Genomic DNA, 19,325 nt, shown 5'->3' with positions numbered 1-19,325 from the left:
ATATTTACAACACTTTTAATATATTTTGATGTTTTAAGTTTATTAAGTCAGCTGTCCTCGTTAGTAACCTACAACTAGTTGTCCACAGTTAGATGTACAGAAATAAATCGATAAATATTATCTTGAATCAATCCACGACCCAGTGTATACGTATCTCAGTATTGATCACAACTCAAACTATATATATTTTGGAATCAACCTCAACCCTGTATAGCTAACTCCAACATTCACATATAGAGTGTCTATGGTTGTTCCGAAATATATATAGATGTGTCGACATGATAGGTCGAAACATTGTATACATGTCTATGGTATCTCAAGATTACATAATATACAATACAAGTTGATTAAGTTATGGTTGGAATAGATTTGTTACCAATTTTCACGTAGCTAAAATGAGAAAAATTATCCAATCTTGTTTTACCCATAACTTCTTCATTTTAAATCCGTTTTGAGTGAATCAAATTGCTATGGTTTCATATTGAACTCTATTTTATGAATCTAAACAGAAAAATTATAGGTTTATAGTCGGAAAAATAAGTTACAAGTCATTTTTGTAAAGGTAGTCATTTCAGTCGAAAGAACGACGTCTAGATGACCATTTTAGAAAACATACTTCCACTTTGAGTTTAACCATAATTTTTGGATATAGTTTCATGTTCATAATAAAAATCATTTTCTCAGAATAACAACTTTTAAATAAAAGTTTATCATAGTTTTTAATTAACTAACCCAAAACAGCCCGCGGTGTTACTACGACGGCGTAAATCCGGTTTTACGGTGTTTTTCGTGTTTCCAGGTTTTAAGTCATTAAGTTAGAATATCATATAGATATAGAACATGTGTTTAGTTGATTTTAAAAGTCAAGTTAGAAGGATTAACTTTTGTTTGCGAACAAGTTTAGAATTAACTAAACTATGTTCTAGTGATTACAAGTTTAAACCTTCGAATAAGATAGCTTTATATGTATGAATCGAATGATGTTATGAACATTATTACTACCTTAATTTCCTTGGATAAACCTACTGGAAAAGAGAAAAATGGATCTAGCTTCAATGGATCCTTGGATGGCTCGAAGTTCTTGAAGCAGAATCATGACACGAAAACAAGTTCAAGTAAGATCATCACTTGAAATAAGATTGTTATAGTTATAGAAATTGAACCAAAGTTTGAATATGATTATTACCTTGTATTAGAATGATAACCTACTATAAGAAACAAAGATTTCTTGAGGTTGGATGATCACCTTACAAGATTGGAAGTGAGCTAGCAAACTTGAAAGTATTCTTGATTTTATGAAACTAGAACTTTTGGAATTTATGAAGAACACTTAGAACTTGAAGATAGAACTTGAGAGAGATCAATTAGATGAAGAAAATTGAAGAATGAAAGTGTTTGTAGGTGTTTTTGGTCGTTGGTGTATGGATTAGATATAAAGGATATGTAATTTTGTTTTCATGTAAATAAGTCATGAATGATTACTCATATTTTTGTAATTTTATGAGATATTTCATGCTAGTTGCCAAATGATGGTTCCCACATGTGTTAGGTGACTCACATGGGCTGCTAAGAGCTGATCATTGGAGTGTATATACCAATAGTACATACATCTAAAAGCTGTGTATTGTACGAGTACGAATACGGGTGCATACGAGTAGAATTGTTGATGAAACTGAACGAGGATGTAATTGTAAGCATTTTTGTTAAGTAGAAGTATTTTGATAAGTGTATTGAAGTCTTTCAAAAGTGTATAAATACATATTAAAACACTACATGTATATACATTTTAACTGAGTCGTTAAGTCATCGTTAGTCGTTACATGTAAGTGTTGTTTTGAAACCTTTAGGTTAACGATCTTGTTAAATGTTGTTAACCCAATGTTTATAATATCAAATGAGATTTTAAATTATTATATTATCATGATATTATCATGTATGAATATCTCTTAATATGATATATATACATTAAATGTCTTTACAACGATAATCGTTACATATATGTCTCGTTTAAAAATCATTAAGTTAGTAGTCTTGTTTTTACATATGTAGTTCATTGTTAATATACTTTATGATATGTTTTCTTATCATAGTATCATGTTAACTATATATATATATATCCATATATATGTCATCATATAGTTTTTACAAGTTTTAACGTTCGTGAATCACCGATCAACTTGGGTGGTCAATTGTCTATATGAAACATATTTCAATTAATCAAGTCTTAACAAGTTTGATTGCTTAACATGTTGGAAACATTTAATCATGTAAACATCAATCTCAATTAATATATATAAACATGGAAAAGTTCGGGTCACTACAGTACTGTCAAACATTCTCAATGAAATGTTGACTCTTGGGATGATTGTTAGTATATAGATCCCAAATTAGTTTAGGAGGAGGTTTGTTAAATTCGGGCAGCGTTATTTTACCTCTCAAACAACAAAGTGAGAATGCCTGGGAGAAACCGTATTTATTTTTCCTACTTTCGTCTCTTTATGCCATAATTTAGCACCACAAGTGGAACATATATAACTAAGATTGCCGTAATCAACATAGTCTGCCAAAAATAACAATTTATTGGTTTAATTTATAAAATATAACATAGTTGAACAAATTAAAAAAAGTTATAAGAACAACCCTTTGAAGTTCCTTTGAATGATTTATTTTGAAGATCATCATTGTTTGCTTAGTCAAGGTCAAAAGGTATCGGTGTAATATTTTCCTTCCAATGCTTGTTGTTTTGATTCCGCTTTGAACGTACTTGTAAAAATCTGACTTAAAAAAGTAAGTATGTAGATTTTGAAAATAACACAGGTTTGAATATTATATATGTCATAAATAATTACCTTTGGATACACTGTATGATGAAGTGTAACATTTGTCAGTATTATTAAGTGATTCCTTCGATATTCTAAGAGATGGTGTTAACGGTGCCGGAGTTGCAATGTTATATGAACATTCACCCGTTGTATTCGTCGTATGTTGAAATATATTTTCTTTCATCATACTTGATGTATATTGGGTTGTAGATGAAGTCACCACTTTTGATCGAGTTGTGTTGGTTATATCTGAATAAACAATTTATAAGATTTGAATTTAGAAATTCAGAATAAATATTATTTTCATATATGCACCATAGATTACAAAACTTTTGTTGTAATAAAATGAAACACCTGTTAGAATTGAACACGATGGCGAGGATAGTTGTCCAATTGCTGCTGTTGTACTTTGTTTTTTATGTTTCATCATAATATTACCAACGGTTGTCTTTGCCGTGGAAGAAATTTCTAAAAATAATAGACACGTATTAGTATTTAGATTTGATGTATAGTGAATATGACTAAATACTAAAATCTCAAAATATATGCCAAGAGTAACTTTCTATAAAATTCAGATTAACAAAAAGAGTAAGTAGTACCTGGATTTGATGCATTAACATCAAAGGAATCCTTCATCCTTGTAGGTTGTTTTCATTTATTTGTAATTGGTTCCGAAATATTTGTCTCATTTTTATTTGATTTATTTAAACGTGAAGATCTTCTGAAGTTATTATTCATGACAATATAGTTTGACCAAAATTATCTGTTAACTTAGGTTTTTGAAGATAATCAAGGATTATGTTTGTTATGATGCACAATTTCAAATTTCAAATTTGAAAATGAGATTATGGTTATTGACTAAATACCAACAGATAAAGAAATGTTTTGTGTTGTACTTGACTTTATTGGTAACAGGAATTTATATCCATAATGTGTAGGGATTAGAATATGGTATATTTGGTTTGAAAGTAATCACAATTTCTAATAAAGTGATAACTATTTTTATTAGTGTTTAGTAGTTTATTATACATTACTTAAGTCAATTGGTTAGTAACTATAGTGCTGTTAGTAATACAGTAATTGAAAAGACAAAAAATTAAGAAGAAGAAATGTGTCAACACTGATATCATAATATAAAGAGGCATTTATATTAATATTATAGGAGTAATTTTCATAGTTGTTACAAAAAAATTATTTTCCCATAATACTAACATAAATGTAATTTTAGGGGAAAAAAGAACACAAATCTAATTAAAACCATATTGATTTACAAAAAGCCTCAACTCATAAGCCCAAAAGCACGACATGCATTCTGGTTTCTTTAGTTGAAACCCATTTCTTTTTGGTAAATAACCATTGTGGCCGGATATAGGTCACCTCGTTTCCCCATCCGCAAAAGGATGGTGGTTCATTCTCCAGGTTTGATGTATAAAGTCATAAACCTTTGTTCTCACAGCAACCACATCATCCGGTATCGGTGGGAATGTCTGATTAAGAATTTTTAAACCGATTTCCTTTTCATTTACATCGTGAGAAGCAAACATAACAAAACCATAAACATAAACAGCCTCTACTAATTGGCAGTTTGATGCTTGTTTTAAATAACGGAGGCCATCTTGGGTGTATTTTCCATCAAAATAAAATGACAAACCCCCTGCGAAAAATCGCATTAGGGTTTTTATTTACCAAACAACGATGGTAAAGATAAATCATTTGAGGGATACCCCAAGATCCTACAGGTAAACGATCAAAGGAAAGCCTTTGATAAACCAATGGATGCTGGGCTTGCTTATAAAAGGCTTTGCAAACCAATCGAGCAACACCCAACTGAGTCGAAGAATTTTGTCCGACTCTTGATAATATTTCACCAAGCAAATCATAAGGAAGAAGATCGACAATATTGTTGATCTTATTCATTTTAATTTTTTTCATTATTTTTTAAAAAATATAAAATCTGGAAAATAAAGTTGAAGTTTTTTTGAATGGTGTGTACTTGAGACCTTGACCTTCTGTAGAAGCAGAAAGTATTATCAGAATGATGATATTTTAGCCGCCTGAAAAGTAAGCCTTGAAAGTTGTTTTTTGGGGTTAATGATGCGACGTGATATGGGAACACGTGTGCAGTTAAATGATTATATGGTTACTTCCTCAAACATCTTTCAAATACTTTTATAAAAAAAAACCCCAATATGGAAAGTATATTTGTAATTTTATTTTTTTATTTGAAAATCAAACATTTTTTACATAAGTTTTTAGTTTGATTTTAAAATTGAATAAAAAAGGAAATTCGAATATTTAACACTTTTAGAAAAGATTTGACTTAACATAGTTGGAGAAATGGATTCTAGAATATTCTTTTGAATTACATATATTTGTTGTATTATTTACAAAAAGAATTAAATTTTTTTGTTTTTAAATAGATATCTTTGTGTAAAGTAGACACTTATTAGGTATTGTAGAACATGAAAGTAGTTGAAAATGATGCAAGTTTTAGTATGAAAATGATGGGTTTAAAGTAGTTTTTGAGCTAATAAATTGACATGGTATGTCAACACTTGTCCAATGGTATGATGATAAAATTAAAAAAAAAACATATAGTTGTAAAATATCATATAATAATTTTATATAAAGAGACATTTTAGGAATTAAGACTCAAAAAAGGTCCTATTTTCTAAACATATTATATATTTCATTATTTAACAATTAATTATTTTAGATGGAACATTTATACTAATATCAATTAAACATATTATAACAGTTTAATTGATACCAAATTTGAAGGAAAAATGAAACATTTATACTAATATCCTTCTGAAAATTTATAATAATAATAGATGAGTAATTTTGATACAAAATAACAAAAGATTTTTCACATAATAATAACATAAATTTAATTATACCTAAATCGATTTATAATCAAACCTAACTTATAAGTCCAAAAACATGACATACACTCGGGTATGGTGAGTTCAAAGCCATGAACATATGGGAAATAACCTACGTGACCGAATATAGGGCAAGTGGTTGCCAAGTCAGCAAAAGGATGGAGGTTCCTTCGCCATAATTGCTGTAACAAACCATAAACATCCATTCTGACATAAACCACCAAATCCGGCAGTGGTGGAAATCTTGCATTAAGTATTTTTAAACCCTTATGTTTTTCCTCCAAATCATGAGATGAAAACATGATAAAACCATAAACATAAACTACCTAATTCAGCCCATTGTTTGAAGCTTCTTCTAAATAACGAAGCCCTAAGTCTGTGTTTACTCCTTCGAAATAACTTATCAAACCCAATCGAAAAATAGCATTAGGGTTTTTATTTATCACACACCAATGGAGAAGATAGACCATTTCCAGGATACCCTAAGCTAAGATAGGCCATCGATCTAAGGAGAGCCTTCGATAAACCAAATAATGTTCGGATTGCTTAAGAAAGTCTTTGCAAACCAATCTGGCCACAGACAAGTGAACTGATGATTGTTGACCGACTCTTGACAATATTTCACCAAGTATGTCATTAGGAAGAACATCTGGAATATTCTTTGAAAGTTGATCCATTTTTGTATTATTGGAAAAAAGTAAAAAAAGGATGAAAAATGAAGTTGATGTTTACGTATTTGAAAGATGCAAGTTGCTTTCTGACAAGTAAGGGTTTAAAGTAGATTTTGGGGGCTACTGAATCGAGTTGGTAGGTTAATACGTATGTACAACAATAAATGCTCAATAATTAATTACTTTAATTTCCTTCTAAATTTAATTTTATAAAGGAAAATGGAAAGTCACATTTTAATTAAAATGGTAGTGTGTTACGTTTATAAAAAGAGGTAAATCCTAATAAAAACCTCAAAACAAAAAACATCAACACAAAACACAATAAAATTTAAAGAACATAAATTAGATTGTTATCCATATCATGGTGGATATGGAGGAGAAATAGTGCAGAGATAACATAATTATATAGTTTACATGCCACTGGAATTCCATAGAAGAAACCCAAAAATAACTGTTAACAAAAGTATGTTGTTTAAATCATGAATCGGATGAGCGTAAACGTTTCGGACGATCAGAGAATTTAACCTTGGTTGTTGAAGACTTAACAGATGGTGGAGATTTTATTCCTTCTTGTTTGATTTTTTTGAGAGGTGGGCTGAAACAGGTATCATGACTGAGATCAACGGTCTGACTTCCTAAAGCATTTGAGGCACACTACAAAAGTAAATTATAAGTTGTTATCAAAATAATAATTATTAAAAATGACCGTGATATGAAAAAAATTTAGAACTGAGTATTATATAATGTATTCATACATTCCCAACTGAAGTAAGTTTCTCAGATGATTCTTCAATCTCAACATCTTCAAAAACCACGTGTTGATCGACCTTAGTGATATTAAAGATAGGTTAACAAACTATTGATATCTTAGATATCACATAAATAGCAAGTTAAAATGAATAACAATACCAAAAAAGAAAAGACAATGAGTGCGTATAAAACAACTTATATATTGAATAAAGTTACAAAATCATGTAACAGTATTAGATGTTACCTTGAAACTCTCATAGAGTTCGAAAAATGTTGGGTCATCGGTCGCATCTTTAACAGTGTAGTTTTGAATTCCACGTTCTTTGTTATAAGCACCCACATCTATCTTAAACAAAAGGGTCATTTGTAAAAGAAGTTCCAGCTCTTCAGGATAATCATCATCTTCAGACAACGTCTTCATTAACTCATAAGACGATTGGGTAAGGAACTTCTTCACCACAGATTCGAAAACAGTGAAAGACGCTGTGCCGGTTTGATTTTCTACACGAATCGGCACTTTAAACCTGTTATGTAAAAATTTAAAGACAGACAAAGTATGATTAGAGAGATAAACTAATATTTTGTAAATCTATTTAGAATGTTTTGTAATTCACCTCACTACCACGTCCGACTTCTTGATACAACCGTAACACTTTCGTTCCAAGTTTAAAAGTTGATCAACGTCCAAGGTAAGATCACAGTTGAGGATAACAGGTTTAGTACTCTTGTTACACTTCTTGCAGGCAATGTAGTACCAAGTGTCATCGGGAAGAATGGTATTGATTGTGGCCTGAATAATATAAATGCCTTCCTACAATAATTTTAACAACAAAGTTGAAAATTGGATATATGTTTGGTTAAATATGGGTTCACAAAAATTCATTCAAATGATTACCATGGACGGGTTCAAGCGATCTAAACCAACATACTGAGCCTTTTTAAAAAAAGGAGTTTGGATTTGGGTGAGGCTATGATAACAATAAGCAAGTTAGTTATTGTGTTTGAAGTATCAAACAATGTTCAATAGATGAATGCAAATACAAATTTACTAGTAAGTTATAGAATATTTGTTTTAAATGCACAATTGATGAACTCATTTATGGAGTGAACAAATGATTGAGCATTTAATGGAAATTGATTTAGTTGTTTTGGGAACTACTATGTTTCATTAAATGTTATTATTATGAATAAAAAAGTTGAATGTACAACAAAGTGAATTATTTACCTTTAGATCATTTATCAATAATAACATTTAATGAGTACTAATAGAATGATTATTTATCTTATAATGGTTTCTAAATTTATTCATTTACTTTGTAAGATAAGTAAATGAAGACTTTCAACATGTATGTTTCAATTTATTACTTGAATGATTGAGTATCTACTAAATTTGTCTTATTTTTTATGAAAATGGTTCAACTAAAAATAAATACAGAAAATAAGATTTGTCTTGATGTTTTTTGAATGATTTTTTTATAACTTATGTTTCTTTTCATTATAGTTTTAAATAATGGCCATATCCAAGAACATAATTCGGATTTCAGAGATTGACGGACTTAAATTTAATTTTACCATAAAAATTAAAGTCGTCCGTCTCCTTCAAAAGCTTGGATATGGTTACGATGAAGACAAGCCAACTTTGAAATATGATAAATTTAACATAGATAAAGTATTGATTAATATTATGAAATTAATTTTTTTGGTAATAATGTACCGTTGTCTGAACTCAATGATTTACGGATGATCAGTGTCTATCAAAACGTTCGTGTTTTTCCAGTCGGTAGAAACTGCCAGTTTATCTGTAACATTTAAACACAAAAGAACTTAGTATACACAATCAATAAGATTACATAAAAGTTAATAATTGAAAGTAAGATCATCATATATAAAAAAAACCATATATTTATTGGTTTAAAGGAAAAACTTTGGTGCAGTTTGGTGACTCCAAAGTGAATCAATAAGATTACGGAAGCATCATCATCCAAAACTTTCATATGGTTTTTGAAATCCAAGGAAAATTGACCCCACAAAGTTGCATCCAATTGCAAGCCACTATTTAAAAAAAATAAAAATAGGTCATGTATAAGTGTGTTATGGTTTTAAGAACATGTGTACACAATTTATTCTGAAAATGGTTTAAACTAAAAAGTTGTTAAATATTACTATAAATCAATGAGCTGAAGATTGATGTACTTGGACTTGAGTTCACCAGTGTTTCGAAAATCATGTACTTCAGAATAATTTGCTACACGTCCAATATGTGACGACCCGGAAAATTTCGACTAATTTTAAATTCAAATCTCGATACGATTTAATATTTTTGACACAATAAGCAAAGTCTGTTAGGTTGAGTCTCAAAAAATTTTGAACTATTTTCATATATACAATTACCCTTCGACTATCTCCGACGATTCATGAACAATTATGTATATATATATATATATATATATATATATATATATATATATATATATATATATATATATATATATATATATATATATATATATGAATTCTGTACACAATTAATATTACTATATATAATATGAAATTTAATATATTTAAATTATTATAATTAATAATATTATTATTATCATTATTAATATTTTAATTAAAAGTAAAATTTTAATTTTAGTTGTTATTATTATTATTATTATTATTTAATATCATTAATATGAATATCACTCTTATTATGAGTATTATTTTGATTATTAATGTTATTATTTCTATTATTTTTATTATTAGTATTTTTATTATTTATAATATTATTAACTGTATTATTATTATTTAATATTTATATTTATTAATAATTATTAAACTTATATAAAAAATATACATAAAATGTATATGGACTGATAGAAATCAACATCACTTTTCTTTTTATTTTATTCTACATATCTGCAATTTGTTACCCATCGAATCTTCACTTCAATAAGACAATCGAGTAAAAAAAAACAAATTATGTTAGCCATTTAATTCATCTGATACAATTCGATAAGAAGAATCAAACAAAATAAATTACAATCTCAGTTTCATTCACTATCTACTTTTCCTCTGATTGTGATTATGTCGAATCCAAATTTAATACAAACAAAATCAGTTACCAATCGACTTCTAATTTTACTTTCTTTTATTTCTCTTTTTCATGAACTCTTCTCCTGCTTGAGATTCCCTGTCGACCCAATCTAGCTACAAAACAACTTCAATTGATTCTTATCTGATTACAAATTGAATCCAATCAACGATACAAACAAATTCAGTTGCAAGTCTCTTTCTGCTTTTATTTTACTTTGTTATTTTCTTCCTGGCTCGAATATTTCTGTCGACCACCATCAACCCTGCAAAACAAAATGTGATCAATTATTATTGCTATATCACTCACAATATATATAGATAATTACAAATACAAAGCGGAGAGGGAGAGAGAGTTATAGACTTACATTCATCATCACTATGGTTCACTGTTCTTTCTGTTGCAACTAGAACCGAACACCTTCAATTTTCTTTATTTGATCCCTGCCCGAGAACCACCTACAATCATCACCATTAACTATTATCACCATACAACCTTCAATGAACACCACCACTGTCTCGTTCAATTATGATCATGATCCACCACCACCATAACAAATTCAATTTATTGTTAAAACGTCAAGAACCCTCACCACCACTTCAAGCCATAATAACCACCTTCGACAACCATCACCTTTGAACACTATCGAGACTCACTTGTCAAGCATAAAAAGATTATCACAAACCACCAATATATTATTCCCTTTCACGACATAAAGGCTGCAACAATAGCCATTTTTTTTAGTTTCTGTTACAAACGATTATCCATCTCTCCTGCTATTTCATTTACTTCTACTAAGCCAACCAGCGAATGGAGGTTATATAATACCTTTATTTATCAACTTAGATAGGATATTAATAGAGCTATATAAAAATTATCAGCTGGGACCAGGAGGTTATCCATGGTCGACACATTGGTTGTGTAATCAAGGAAGCACCAAATTCTCTTTTCCCTTTTACTTTGTAACGTGGACATCCACTAACACATAAGGTATGAAAGCATATGATACTCGCTATATATTATTCGTTGTACTTGATGACGCATTATACTAGGCTTAAACAATCAATATTTTTTTTCCAACAAGATTACATGAGGAGTGGAACAAACTTGATCATAATGGCAGACATCTTGAAAATTCTCTATATCTTTTTTTTTTAAAACCGAACCACTTGATTGAAATGGTGGGGGATCGATTGGTCAAAGGGTCCATTTGTAGCTTCATACAAAAGTTTCCAAGTGGACATAATTATTATAGGATATTATACACTTAAACCTTCCTTCCTTGAGCTTCTTCCTGGTTCCCGTTTAAAAAATAAAGACATCACATGTTGGGCTGTCCAATCCTTTGCTCCATTGGGCCGTGAACTTCAATTTAGTAATTGGGCCGATGTATCTTTGAACTGATGGTAATACTAGTAACGAATTCATATCCACAAAGGGTAACAGTTAAAAGATGATGAGGATTAGAGATAGAGTAATGATAATATAGGCAAGATTTGGTGATGATAAAGCTTAGTGATAATGATGCAAATTGATTAAAGATTGTAAAGGTGAGGTTTAGTTTTTAAAAGAGATTCATCCCAACCAAAAGAAGGTGGCCAACATGTAACATCACTTTAGGCTAGTGGGGAACGATTGAATTTTTTTTTTCTAAAGCTCCTGTCGACTGTCGTGGCAGATTCCAAAACACAATACAACAACTAATTTAATTGGGCTGTGCATGTGCCATCGGTTACAACTTGGGCTGTTAGTAATTACTTGGGCCGTGAAGTTTATTGGGTTGATTAAATGGCGTTAGGCTCATTGTTGGGCTACCAGAAACCCACAACTGAATAATGATGATATACGAGTACGAATCTGATAATGATGATAGAAGATATAACGGATTTCATATGTGTTATACATATAATTGAGCGAGTTATAAACAGAAAAACATTATTGGATCAGTGGTTAGGAGTGTTTTGTTTGAGCGAGTGGTCTCGGGTTCGAGCCCAGGCTCTGACATCTTTTTAGGAAACTATTCTTTAAGGTAGTATACTTATTATTATTATTATTATTATTATTATTATTATTATTTTTATTTTTACTATTATTATTAAATTTAATATCACAAGTATATTACTAATATCAAAATATATATTTATTTGAATATTATTATATGTGTTAATATACATACTTGGTATAGGTTCGTGAATCCGAGGCCAACCCTGCACTTGTTCAGTGCCGTCGTATGCATATTTTTACTATAAAATATCGTATAGAGAGTTCATTTGATTCCCTTTTACTCTTTACATTTTTGGGACTGGGAATACATGCGCTGTTTTTACAACTGCTTTATTAAATGCCTTTGAAATCTATATTTTTGGACTGAAATGCTTTTATAAATGTTTGACGAGATAGACACAAGCAAAACATTCCTCGAATGAATTATTATGCAGACAGAAGTTCTGTGGATTATTATTGAATTAGTTGGACGTTATAATTGCCACTAATTGTTGTGAATATTTTCCCCTGATTATTATTGCTTGGTAACCTAAGAATTAGAATCGGGTATGACCCTAATTCACGCGAATCTTAAAGGTAGCTACCGGGTTTAACACCCCCACCCAGAATGTTCACTAGACGGAAGGGCTAGTGGGCGTGGTGTTTAGTACTTCGTAGTTTATATATTTATACAGACGAGATGTTCTTTTTTGGGGATTTTATTGATGCGCATTATATGTTAAGGTCGGTTACCAAGCCAAGCAATGAATGTAAAGTGAATGTTATGTATCAAGAGAATGATTTTATACACAGGTTATGTGTATGTTATTTTTGTGCAAGAGATATGTATACGGTTATTTAAAAATCGCGAGGCAACCTACGGGGGAGAAAAAGATACGAATCTACTCTGCTAAGCATTATGAAAAATGGTTTCGTACACGAGATAGGTGTACTGTATTTAAAATCTTGTGGTCTATCAAAATGATGAATTTTATTGTTTACGATAAACCTATGAACTCACCAACATTTTGGTTGACACTTGAAAGCATGTTTATTCTCAGGTATGAAAGAAATCTTTCGCTGTGTATTTGCTCATTTTAGAGATATTATTTGGAGTCATTCATGGCATATAGGGTTCAGTACCTTGCAATGGTACCAAATGTTGAAGACTTCGTCCGGATGAATTTGGACGGGTCACTACACAATAACATCTATAGGAACCAAAAAACTAATGAAGATTGTGTGACAATATAAAGTGTTCTAAGTCAAAGGAAAATAAATACTTTAAAAAAAATTCAAAAAAATTGATATAATAAACATTTATTAACCTTCTGAAACTCCAACTTTAAGGCCTTTAGATCTCAAAACATCGAAAGGGATGAAACTAAAACCATTAGTTCCTCTCCATTCGATTGGTGGGAATGGCACAACAGTTGTTTTCTTAGTAAACATGAGTTTGTACTCATGTTGGATATGTTTGGTCCGGAATTGTAGCGGACTATCAACTACAGCAGCATTAGAAATACAAAAGAAGCCCCATTGCCTAATGAGGTTATCAAATTTGTCCTTAAGGGAGTTACGGATGTTGATGACAATCTTAGCGCCCTAATATGGAGAATTTAAACATAGAAAAGAATATTTAAACAAACTCTAAAATGAAAAGAGAATTAAGAAATCTATATATATAAAAATATGAACACAAACCTCCTCATCCGAAATGATTAGCTCCATAGTTGGCTTGCCTTCATCGTAACCATATCCAAGCTTTTGAAGGAGACGGACGACTTGAATTTTTATGGTAAAATTAACTTTTCGTCCGTCAATCTCTGAAACCCGAATTATGTTCTTGGATGTGGCCATTATTTAAAACTATAATGAAAAGAAACATAAGTTAGAAAAAAATCATTCAAAAAACATCAAGATTATGGAAGTTGAATGTAAAAATTAAACCTGGAAATTTTTCGTTTGGCAACCGAGAAAGAATTTGAATTCAAATTAGCAAAGATGATTTTGAAAATAATAGTATAATGGGCGGGTTAATTGTGTGAAAGAGGTGTGAAGTAGAGTTATGTTGGTAAGTGTGTGCACTTGAGTTTATTTTTGAAAAAAAACAACCTTGACACCACTTTCTATATAAAAAGGTATTTTTGAAATAAAACTGATAAGAAATTCGGATGCCATGTAGGATGATGAAGTGGTGTATGTATTGTATGTATAGGTTTGGTGTGAGGTAAAAAAAATATAGCAACAAATGGTGTATATGTATAGGTTTTTTGTGAGACAAACTTCTCTCCTACATGGACCGAAATTGACGGGTTTGATGACATTTGGACACAAGCTTACTGATTTATATGTATACATAGATATATGTAGAGGATCCAGTGAGAACGTTTTTAGTTTTTTAGTGTGAGAACTCTAGGAACTCAAAAACACACTGAATTTCGAGCAAAAAAAGTGGCGAGCGAGCAAAAAACAAGAAATTCGAGCAAAAAAAATAAACACAGACGAAAAAAAATTTGTTTTTTTTGTTCGAATTTCAAAAATGTAGAACACATTTTTGTTCGAATATCATGTTTTTTGTTCGACTATCAACGTGTTCTACATTTTTTTGTTCGAATTTCAAAAATATAGAACACAAATCTGTTCGAATTTCACATTTTTGTTCGCCCGCCTTTTTTTTTCGAATATCACATTTTTTGTTCGCCCGCCCACTTTCTTGTTCGAATTTCCCTTTTGTGTTCGGAATTCAGTGTATTTTTGAGTTCTCAAAGTTCTCAGGGTTAAAAAGTTCTCATTTGATCCCTCTACTATATATATATATATATATATATATATATATATATATATATATATATATATACACACACACATATATATATACTCGTCCTTGCATTTCCGTCCACCGAATCTTTCGAAATCATAATCCAACTTTCCGCCAATCATAACTCGTCCCATTCGTTCCACTAGTTTCACACAATATTTGTCGGTGTGTTTCGGTTAGACCCGCCTTCTCCAACTTGTTTACCTTTTCCTTTTGCACTAGCCCTAGCGTAAGTTGGTGTAGAGACTTCGTCTTCAACCAAGTGAGTGTATGATTGATCATTTGATGGAGCGTTTGGTTGATTGGTATTTGATTGCATACTCCTCATAGCCATGTAATTTGAGCACTCTTCAGGTGGATTTGAGTTTGTGGTACCTAAGTTTGTGGTGGCGGGACACCAAATGAAGTAGGCGTAGTTGGATGATTTGGAACTGGATATGTATCGTTAATTTGAAACTAATTCCAATTGTGACTGAAAGCGTTGGTGTCGTTGTTTATGTAATTGAGATGTTTTGGATTGTTTGAGTTTAAATTTATGATTAAAATGGCTAATGATAAAATGAGATTGAAATCAATAAGAGAAAATAGTTGGGATGTTGGATATATGAAATAAAGATGTAAATATATGGTTGTATATATAAGGTAAATAAAAAAAAAGGGAAATTATTCGTTACCAACGGCTCAATATTTAAAATCAAACTTCAAACTATCATTTTATCCATCGTCTGTGGCTTGACTTCGGCAACCGATGACGAGTTTGACGCCGGTTCGTTTTCGGTCGACGATCGATCTCGGCGTTGATTTAAGGGGACGGTGCAAAATAACGACGGGCACCGAGTTCTCTTATGGCACTACCAATTCATTAGAATGTAACACCCCAGTTTTGAATTATTTTTATATAACTGTTAATGTTAGTTAATGGATTGGGTTAATAAGGATTTGTTTTGTAGTAAAATGAGGACCTTGTGTGCAAAGTATTAAGTGGTTCAGGGTGAAAAATTATAATATTGACTAAATATAAATAAGTCAAATATGTTCAAAACCTTCATTTCCTTCATTTAAAGCATGAAATATCGAGTGTGTGTCGATTTGGAGAAGAAGAATCAAGAATATTTAATTTTTTTTCACATGCATGTAGTTATGAGAGTGTAACCAGCATCCTTAATACTTGCTAGATCACTTAGAACCATAGATTCTTCACCAACCATCTTCAGTTGGAGATTTTAAGGGTTTTTATAAACCTCAAATTTAAGGTATGAGCTACTGTATCTTTAAATCGGAAATTTTATGTTAATATGGTTATGTTAGTGTTTAATTGGAGCTTTTAGCTTTATTCAAACCTTAACTCAAATTGTAAAGTTAAGGTTTATGGGTCTGAGGTTAGATATAATGATGAACTTGTAAAGATGGAAACTTGTATCTAATATCTTGTGTTGGCCCTAAATATAAAGAATATTTATGGATGTGGATGGATGTGTATGAGGTTTGAATGAAGGTCTAGAGAGAAAAAGTCAATTAGTCAAAATTTTCAATTTCACGACTCTCTTGATTTCATTAGATTTCTTTGGCTATTGTGTGAAGGGTTACTCACTAAGGAAGCCATGGGGATACTTCTAGCCTTCAATAATATTCCCTTACAATTAAGGCTAACGACACAATCTACTCACTTTCAGGTTCTAACAATCTCCCATTTGCGTCAATTGTTTGCTAAAGTAGATTCCTTTCTAATTGCATACAAAATCTAAACTAATGAAATTGATAATTCCAACAACCTTTTCCTTAGTCTTGATTAAGCATGTGTCGTTGTTGATTTTGAACTATTGCAGATGAGCCTATCTATCTTCTTCTTTGAAGATTCTAGATCTCTTGATCATTTCTTGAATTGTCTGACATGAGAGAAAAATAATTGGGACTTTGAGAGGCCTTGACATCTTTGGTGTCCTCTCAAATATAGAATTTTTTACTCCCCTTAAAAAAATAATCTTCCTTTGAAAGAATTCTTGAATTTCATATTTATCACAGCGAAAGACTTTGTTCAAGATCCTTTGTCGTTGAAATACGAGTCTTGAACTAAAATTGCTCAAGAATCTTTAAGTCTTAAATCTTCAAAACAAGATTATGAATTTGAATCTCTAAGTTCTTGGTTTACTTTGAAGATGTGATTTACTTTAGTGAAGGTATTGTCTTGTTTAAGATCTTGTGATTTGTTGAAGATATTTGGTTGTCTTGTTCATATCAGTTCAAAACTTTGGTGACGCAGATGTAGATAAGGTTGCAAAACTTTGATGATCATGTTGCACAACTTTGATTTGATTATAAATTCTTTTCGTTTGAAGTCCGAGCTTGAAATTCGTCAACTTTGCCATCTTTATAGAATCTTCTCTTGAGTAAGTATCAATTATATCATTTTTCTTCCCTAATGATGTTTTTTTGTGAAACTTAATATATTATGTACATGAGTTGATAAAATTACAAAGAATAAAATTACAATAACTGAAAATTATATTTTGTGTAATTACAATAGAATGAATATACTCAAATCACACTTATTCCTTGTGTTTTAGAAAAGCGTCACAACATTCACATGTTCTGACGCCGACTGTTCTTATGATGCCGGCTATTCTTATGATCTAGAATATGATGACAAGTGTATGGGGTTCGTGGATATAGTCTAATATGAGTTGAGGTATTGAAATGTGTCATCCACAACGAATCCTAAGTTTAAAGATTGCAATACGATGCAACTATCAAGTTCTAATAAAATCACTACGGGTTAAGAGCAAGATGAGTAATACACATGAAAAAGGGTAAAAGAAATGTATCATCCATAGCGTAGTCTGATGTATGACTAGCGGTATGGTGCAAGTATCAAGCCCTAACAAATTCACTTCGGGTTAAAAGAGGCAAGGTGGGCAAGACACCAGAGTTTTAGGGTAAGGTTGTTGTGCACATTACATTTGTCCTGATAATAAGGATAAGGTAATTATGTTCAACACCCTTTGTTGTCTTTTCACCGTATCTTGGACGAAGTGAGGGATCCTTGTACATAAACAAACATTAACACATGAAATAGATTCAAGTGACCTATTAAGATATAGGATTTCCGTTTTTTAGAGTATATATAGAGTAATGGTAGTGTATCGGTGACATGCATATAGTTTGGGTGAGGTGGGCGGGTGCGTACACTATCCCTATGAGGAGAGATAGTGAAATGTCCCGTTCTTATTGATTAAAAACGTTCCATATTAATTGATTTCATTGCGAGGTTTTGACCTCTATATGAGACATTTTTCAAAGACTGCATTCATTTTTAAAACAAACCATAACCTTTATTTCATAAATAAAGGTTTAAAAAGCTTTACGTAGATTATCAAATAATGATAATCTAAAATATCCTGTTTACACACGACCATTACATAATGGTTTACAATACAAATATGTTACATCGAAATCAGTTTCTTGAATGCAGTTTTTACACAATATCATACAAACATGGACTCCAAATCTTGTCCTTATTTTAGTATGCAACAGCGGAAGCTCTTAGTATTCACCTGAGAATAAACATGCTTTAAACGTCAACAAAAATGTTGGTGAGTTATAGGTTTAACCTATATATATCAAATCGTAACAATAGACCACAAGATTTCATATTTCAATACACATCCCATACATAGAGATAAAAATCATTCATATGGTGAACACCTGGTAACTGACATTAACAAGATGCATATATAAGAATATCCCCATCATTCCGGGACACCCTTCGGATATGATATAAATTTCGAAGTACTAAAGTATCCGGTACTTTGGATGGGGTTTGTTAGGCCCAATAGATCTATCTTTAGGATTCGCGTCAATTAGGGTGTCTGTTCCCTAATTCTTAGATTACCAGACTTAATAAAAAGGGGCATATTCGATTTCGATAATTTAACCATAGAATGTAGTTTCACGTACTTGTGTCTATTTTGTAAATCATTTATAAAACCTGCATGTATTCTCATCCCAAAAATATTAGATTTTAAAAGTGGGACTATAACTCACTTTCACAGATTTTTACTTCATCGGGAAGTAAGACTTGGCCACTGGTTGATTCACGAACCTATAACAATATATACATATATATCAAAGTATGTTCAAAATATATTTACAACACTTTTAATATATTTTGATGTTTTAAGTTTATTAAGTCAGCTGTCCTCGTTAGTAACCTACAACTAGTTGTCCACAGTTAGATGTACAGAAATAAATCAATAAATATTATCTTGAATCAATCCACGACCCAGTGTATACGTATCTCAGTATTGATCACAACTCAAACTA

The 19,325-nt window shown here is 30.9% G+C and overlaps 1 protein-coding gene across 1 annotated transcript; it reads right to left on the bottom strand.

Annotated features, from left to right (window-relative positions):
• Positions 1–6,855: 6,855 nt before the first annotated feature.
• On the bottom strand, positions 6,856–14,044 carry LOC139894259 (uncharacterized). The gene is made up of 8 exons (XM_071877458.1): positions 13,889–14,044; positions 13,513–13,789; positions 8,867–8,927; positions 8,024–8,096; positions 7,743–7,939; positions 7,373–7,652; positions 7,134–7,205; positions 6,856–7,032 (listed from the first exon to the last, which is right to left on the bottom strand). Exons 1-8 carry the CDS (start codon positions 14,042–14,044, stop codon positions 6,856–6,858), a joined length of 1,293 nt encoding a protein of 430 aa, XP_071733559.1.
• Between the last annotated feature and the right edge of the window lie 5,281 nt (positions 14,045–19,325).

The sequence above is a fragment of the Rutidosis leptorrhynchoides genome, chromosome 2 (genome assembly GCF_046630445.1).
Source record: "Rutidosis leptorrhynchoides isolate AG116_Rl617_1_P2 chromosome 2, CSIRO_AGI_Rlap_v1, whole genome shotgun sequence".
Lineage (NCBI taxonomy): Eukaryota > Viridiplantae > Streptophyta > Magnoliopsida > Asterales > Asteraceae > Rutidosis > Rutidosis leptorrhynchoides.
Note: the sequence above shows the minus strand (reverse complement) of the source record. Positions and strands in the feature narration are given on the sequence as shown.

Coding starts and splice junctions, on each gene's coding strand:
- LOC139894259 (XM_071877458.1), bottom strand. CDS start 14,044: ATGGCCACATCCAAGAACATAATTCGGGTTTCAGAGATTGACGGACGA. Junction 8,928..13,512: donor TAAAGTTGGAGTTTCAGAAG/GTTAATAAATGT, acceptor TAAATGTTACAG/ATAAACTGGCAGTTTCTACC. Junction 8,097..8,866: donor TTGATAGACACTGATCATCC/GTAAATCATTGA, acceptor TTGTTATCATAG/CCTCACCCAAATCCAAACTC.